The sequence below is a fragment of the Octopus bimaculoides genome, chromosome 8, assembly GCF_001194135.2.
Source record: "Octopus bimaculoides isolate UCB-OBI-ISO-001 chromosome 8, ASM119413v2, whole genome shotgun sequence".
Classification (NCBI taxonomy): Eukaryota; Metazoa; Mollusca; class Cephalopoda; order Octopoda; family Octopodidae; genus Octopus; species Octopus bimaculoides.
In genome coordinates, this window is record NC_068988.1 from 93,762,826 (window position 1) to 93,768,660 (window position 5,835).

Consider the following 5,835-nt stretch of genomic DNA (forward strand, 5'->3'; position numbering starts at 1 on the left):
CGTTGCCAGTATCGCCTGACTGGCCTTCGTGCAGGTGACACGTAAAAGCACCTACTACACTCTCTGAGTGGTTGGCGTTAGGAAGGGCATCCAGCTGTAGAAACTCTGCCAAATTTAGATTGGAGCCTGGTGTTGCCATCCGGTTTCACCAGTCCTCAGTCAAATCGTCCAACCCATGCTAGCATGGAAAGCGGACGTTAAACGATGATGATGTTGATGATGAATCACACCGGACGCAGAGGAGGAGAGAAAATAGTAATTCAGAGAAGGAGAAGTAGTGAGAGTAATAGCCCTGACTGAGAGGGAGTGAGAGAAAGAAAGCAGTAGCAATGAGAGAAAGGAAGGGGTGGTAGATGAATAAGGAAGTAAGGGGTGAAAAAAAAATCAATGTTTCAACTCTGTGTGAGTATATGTGTGCATGTGTGTGCGTGTACAAGGGAAGTATGTGTATGTTTGTGTGTGTGATTATTATGTACCATATTTTGAACCTTATTTATATATAAAATACAATTAGCCATCATTAGTGACAGCACATGGTCATCTAGTTATTAATAATATACTTGTATATTTATTTATAACTTATTCACTTAGTTTCTTTATGTATGTGCCTCAGGCCATCAAACGAACAAGCAAGCATGGCTGAGGGGCATATGTTTAAATTTGACTTATCTAGCAGCAAGCTTAACCAAAGATGGGAGAAGAATCTATAATTCAAAGCCCGAAATCGGTTTTAAGCTATCTGCCATTTCCTCTGTGACCTTTGCAAAGGTAGGAGCCTAATTTTTATTCCTTGCTCGATTTATCACCATGCTTCATCATAAACTGAGCTCTTTCTAGCTTCTAAGGTCTCTTGACTCCTATGCATATATACATATTCTTTTACTTGTTTTATTCTTTGACTGTGGCCATGCTGGATCACCGCCTTTAGTCGAACAAATCAACAGCAGGACTTATTCATTGTACGCCCAGTACTTATTCTATAAAAAGCACCATCCAAACATGGCCGTTGCCAGTCTCCTCTGGCCTCTGTGCCGGTGGCATGTAAAAAGCACCCACTACACTCACGGAGTGGTTGGCACTAGGAAGGGCATCTAGCTGTAGAAACATTGCCAGATCAGACTGGAGCCTGGTGCAGCCTCCTGGCTTCCCAGACCCCAGTCGGACCGTCCAACCCATGCCAGCATGGAAAGCAGACGTTAAACAATAATGATGATGATGATATGTCTGTGTGTGTGTGTGTGTGTGTGCACGTGTGTGTTACACACACACACACACACATACATGTATGTGTATAGAGTGCACCTCAACAGAAAGGAAGAGTGTTAGAGTAAATAACTGCATGTGCAGTGTTGAGGGGTTAAAGCGTGATAGGAGGGACAGGAACAGTTTTGTTCTTGTGAAGGTCTCCAAGGCAACCTAAACAAAAGGGGCCAAGAGAAATAACTCAAACATGTTAACAACATGAATTTGGATAACAAATAGGTGAATGTTTTTTTTTCTGTTTGTTTTGTTTTTTTCTTATTTGTTTCAACCATTGGACAGCAGCAATGCAGGAGTCGATTCATTCAACTACAATTGTTTAAGATGGGTGCTCCATTTTGGCCACAGTCTAATGACCGGAACAAGCAAGAGATAAAAGATGTGTAATAAATTTACTTACTCGTATAACACGGTGTCGACTTCTCTTTAATTATGTCCAAAAGACTCTTCAGACTGCTTTCTGTGAAGCATACGCTGCTGCCCATACTATCGCTATTCAAGCATTCTTTACTTACATCCATTTTTTCAACACTTTTCAAATTTAAGGAAAACTTTAAAGATTTCTTCAGAATGGCTCTGTTGAGTTCTTTCAAACATAGAACAATATTTTGGTTATCCACACCGGCTAAACTAATATAGGGTGGATCTTCATCAATAGAACAGTATTGATAGTGAGCATTTTGCTGCTCCGAGGAAGATTTTTGCTGGTCCATGTGTTGTAAGGATTTCAAGCTTTTGCAGATATTTCCAAAACCAGAGAATTTGTTAAAAGTTACTTCAAGAAGATCTTTGAAACTGAAAAGGAAAATGAAATTGTGTTAAAGGAAATAAAATATACATATTCTGAATACTACTTGCAACAGAATTTTAAACAAAAAGAAAACATAATTTACATTATTTACATTTGACAGATATTTGATGGATATTTGTCCTCATCTTGTTTGTTGTTAACCTTAATCAAACTGTGCTGTATTTGGGTCCTTTTTCGCATTATATAACAGAATATGGCACAGTCTGACAAAGGTAAGCAAACAGACACTTTGAAGTTACTTTCAACTCATTACCACATAAAAAGTTAATAAACAGGAACTCAACTAAAACCTATCGATTACTCTTTCATTGGGATGCTAAATTGTTTTCCTTTCAGGGTCAATAAATTAAGTACCAGTTGCATACTGAGGTCGATCTAATTAGCTGTCCCTCTCCTCAAAAATTTCGGGCTTTGTGTCTAGAGTAGAAAAGACTGTTTTTATGCAACTTGGCATAAGAATGAGCATTAATCTACATCATCATCGATTAACATCCATTTTCCATGATGGCATGGATTGGACAACATACATACATACACACCTACATTCAATGATGAGTGAAAAAGAGAACACCTATGCTGAACTATTGAGAACTCAGCAGTTACTCTATCCAGATTACAAGTTCAGGTTTTTACCTGTAATTATTGGGGCCCTGGGATATATAACACACTGCCTAAATACCAATCTTGAGAAATTAGGCTTCTCAAAACCTGAAAGGAGAAAGCTAATTTAAAGACTACAGATCCAGTCCGTCACTGGAACTGTAAAAATCTGTAAAACTTTCCAGAAGTTTATCATTTAAATATATATGAGCATGTCTAGATATGCAACTATATGCATGAGAATACATACATAAAGCAAAACATACAAATCTGCACATATACATACATACATACCTACATACATACATACATACGCACATACAAAAATAGCCTGTTGTTGATATTGAAATTCCAATGAAGGAGCCTTGGATCTTGGTTAGAAACCGGTTCTTTCTCTATTGGCAAAAAATATTGAAATGAAACTGAATAATCACACACACACACACTCACACACACACACACACACACACACACACACACACGTACATATGGAGACAGGGCAAACGAAACCGACAGGGATTCTCCAGATTCAGTGAAGATTTGAAAGACATTCTAACAATTTTCCATGTGAGGTTTTACGTTATGGGTGAACATTTCGGATCTTGTGAGTTTTCAGAAGTCCTCCATCACCCCTGGAAAAGATTTTAGCCATTAATTTCTTAATTTCTTCATAATTGTAATGTATGCTGATTGAAAGGTATTTATATAAAATTTCATCTAAAAAGAAAAAACATTTTCCTAAAAGTTATGAAGGAAAAGCTCGGATCTTGTGAATTTTCTGAAGTCACCGCCCCACCATTGCTTTCCGCGCTTTTTTGTTTTCATATTCGTTTCCAACACATTTTTTTTACACCTGTTGCATTATTTATTTATTTTATTTCGTTTCCGCGTACAATTGTAAACATTAATGAAATCTAGGCATTCATTCGGAGTATATCCGGAAATTATCTAGTGCGTCGAAATTCATCATTTTTACGGACATGTGTACTTCTAGCATCGTAGATCTCGAATCTGATTTCGAAATATATGATAAGAGAAGAGTTGGAAATATTATCCCATCCCTTTTCCTTAATTTATTAGTTCTGACGGTTTTTTTTTTCTATAATGTTTTCGGATTTACGTTACATATAAGACTTGTAATCCCAGATGTTTAGAAAATAAATCGGAAAAAAATAATAAAACAAGAAAATTGGTGAAAATGGGACAGCCTTCCTTCTTAAAATGTCTCTGCTCCAAGGGAAACACTTCCCTACATATTTGTAATGTGCAATGCTTAGAGCATAGTAATAAGAAAAAAATTAAACTATTTGGTACATCAGATAATTTCCGACTCTATTATAAAGGAATACCAAATCTTCTATCCCAGCTGAAGAGTTTTAAAACCCGGAAACCCCTGTTAAGAACAACGAACAAAATCTCCGATGCTATCTCGGTCATATGTGACAACGTGATAGAGTGACAGAATTAGTTGTAAGTCAGATGAAATACCAGACCGTTCTTAGAATTCCACGTCCGAACCTCGGCGATTCAGCTTCATTTTTCCAGAGTCAATTACATAGGTCACTGGTCAACAAAAAACAGTAACTTTATCGATTTAATTGGCCAACACTCTCCTTCACAAATTGTAATCGTTACATATTATTTTAGAGGAGCGAAAACAGAGAAAATAACGAGTTAGGTTCCTATGGGGAGCTTTGATGTGTAACACACACACACACACACACAGACACACACACACACACACAATTCAAGAAGGAAGTCGCTCGGGCAGTTAGAAATAACAGCCAAAACTATTCTCAGATTGCTCCACAGTATTCGAGGAAGGAAAGATCACATTGGGTAATAAATTCCTAAATACACTTAAAAACCGAAAAAGAAATGGTTTTGTTTGGTTTGTTGATGCTAATAATTATAGGTAAACAACAACAAAATTTTTTGTGGCAAAATCAGACAATTTGTTGCCAAATAAAACTGCGAAGTTAATGCCCTTACTGAAAATTTTAATAAACATCATAAATTATTTCCTTTATCAAGTATTAAAACCTAGAAATGAATGTTTCCGATAAATAAAGCAATTTAGAACTAGAAATTCCGGCGATCTTACGTTATTTAATCGAAATTCCCAACAAATGGTTTCAAAACAGTTTTAACAGACATTTTGAAAGAATTAGAAGAAAGTTCTCCGATAATTTTCTTTCATGTAAATAAATGTCTACGTTAATTTAAGAATTTGCTAGCAAAATATTATAAAATGACAATATTCTAAACGATGTACATGTTTATATGTTATATATGGAAATGAAAGCTCTTCTTATAAATTGAAAAAAGATATATGATACAAATTAGTACATATGCGTGCGGACCTAGCGTTTTATTTATTTTTACAATAAAATTCCGATATAACCGTAATTAACACCATCTGACAAGTATTTGGAGAAAATTTCACGAAAAAAAAAAAGAACATAACTGAAGATTATGACGAAAGAAAATCAGGAATAAAATAAATAAAAAAGAACAAATAAAATTAAAGTTTTTATAAAGTGTTTTGGCCGACAACCCTCACTCCGATTTATAATAATAATAATAATAATAATAATAATAATTGATAATAATTGACAAATAAGAACTCACACGGACCGTAAAAAGTAATTAAAATAAACAACAAAAACATTTTCAATAACTGTAGCATAATTACCAGGAAAAAAAACAAAAAACGCGTACCTATTTTTGCCCTTTCTTTTTCACGCTTAGGCTTTGCGCCTTAAACAAAACCAGACTCTGGAGGATTTCGCAGTGAACATCATGTATTCGTTCATTCTTGTGATTTTTCTCCGAGTCTTTTAAAAATGTCCAACTCATAAATGGACCAAAAATGAGGCAGAAATATTCTGCTTGTGGTAATTGAAGCAGGGTTAGTTACGACTGCTCTAGATTAGTTACGTCATGTAGCTATGTACATACAATTAAGATCGCGTAGTGTTTATATAACAATGAAAAGTACATAGAAGCTGACCTGTTTCGAAGCAGGAACAGGGTTCCGCTAACTGAAATAAGCACGCAATATACATACATGCACGCGCGCGCACGCGCACGCACACACACACACACACACACACACACACACACACACACACACACACACACACACACACACACACACACAC

The 5,835-nt window shown here is 36.0% G+C and overlaps 2 protein-coding genes across 3 annotated transcripts in view; one reads left to right on the forward strand and one right to left on the reverse strand.

Moving 5' to 3' along the window:
- Nucleotides 1-5,772, reverse strand: part of LOC106869522 (uncharacterized) — a 25,652-nt gene extending 19,880 nt beyond the window's left edge. Inside the window, exons 1-2 of one of the 2 annotated variants that reach the window (XM_014915291.2) lie at nucleotides 5,685-5,772; nucleotides 1,661-2,055 (exon numbers count right to left, since the gene is read on the reverse strand). In XM_014915291.2, the coding sequence (XP_014770777.1) occupies nucleotides 1,661-2,055; nucleotides 5,685-5,743 (454 nt within the window). In that variant the 5' untranslated portion in view covers nucleotides 5,744-5,772. The other variant, XM_014915292.2, reaches the window with a different exon arrangement.
- Nucleotides 642-5,835, forward strand: part of LOC106869523 (sulfotransferase 6B1) — a 47,484-nt gene continuing 42,290 nt past the window's right edge. The window contains exon 1 of the mRNA XM_052970275.1: nucleotides 642-768. The gene's annotated coding sequence lies outside the window, so the exon portion shown is untranslated. The remainder of the gene's footprint in view (nucleotides 769-5,835) is intronic.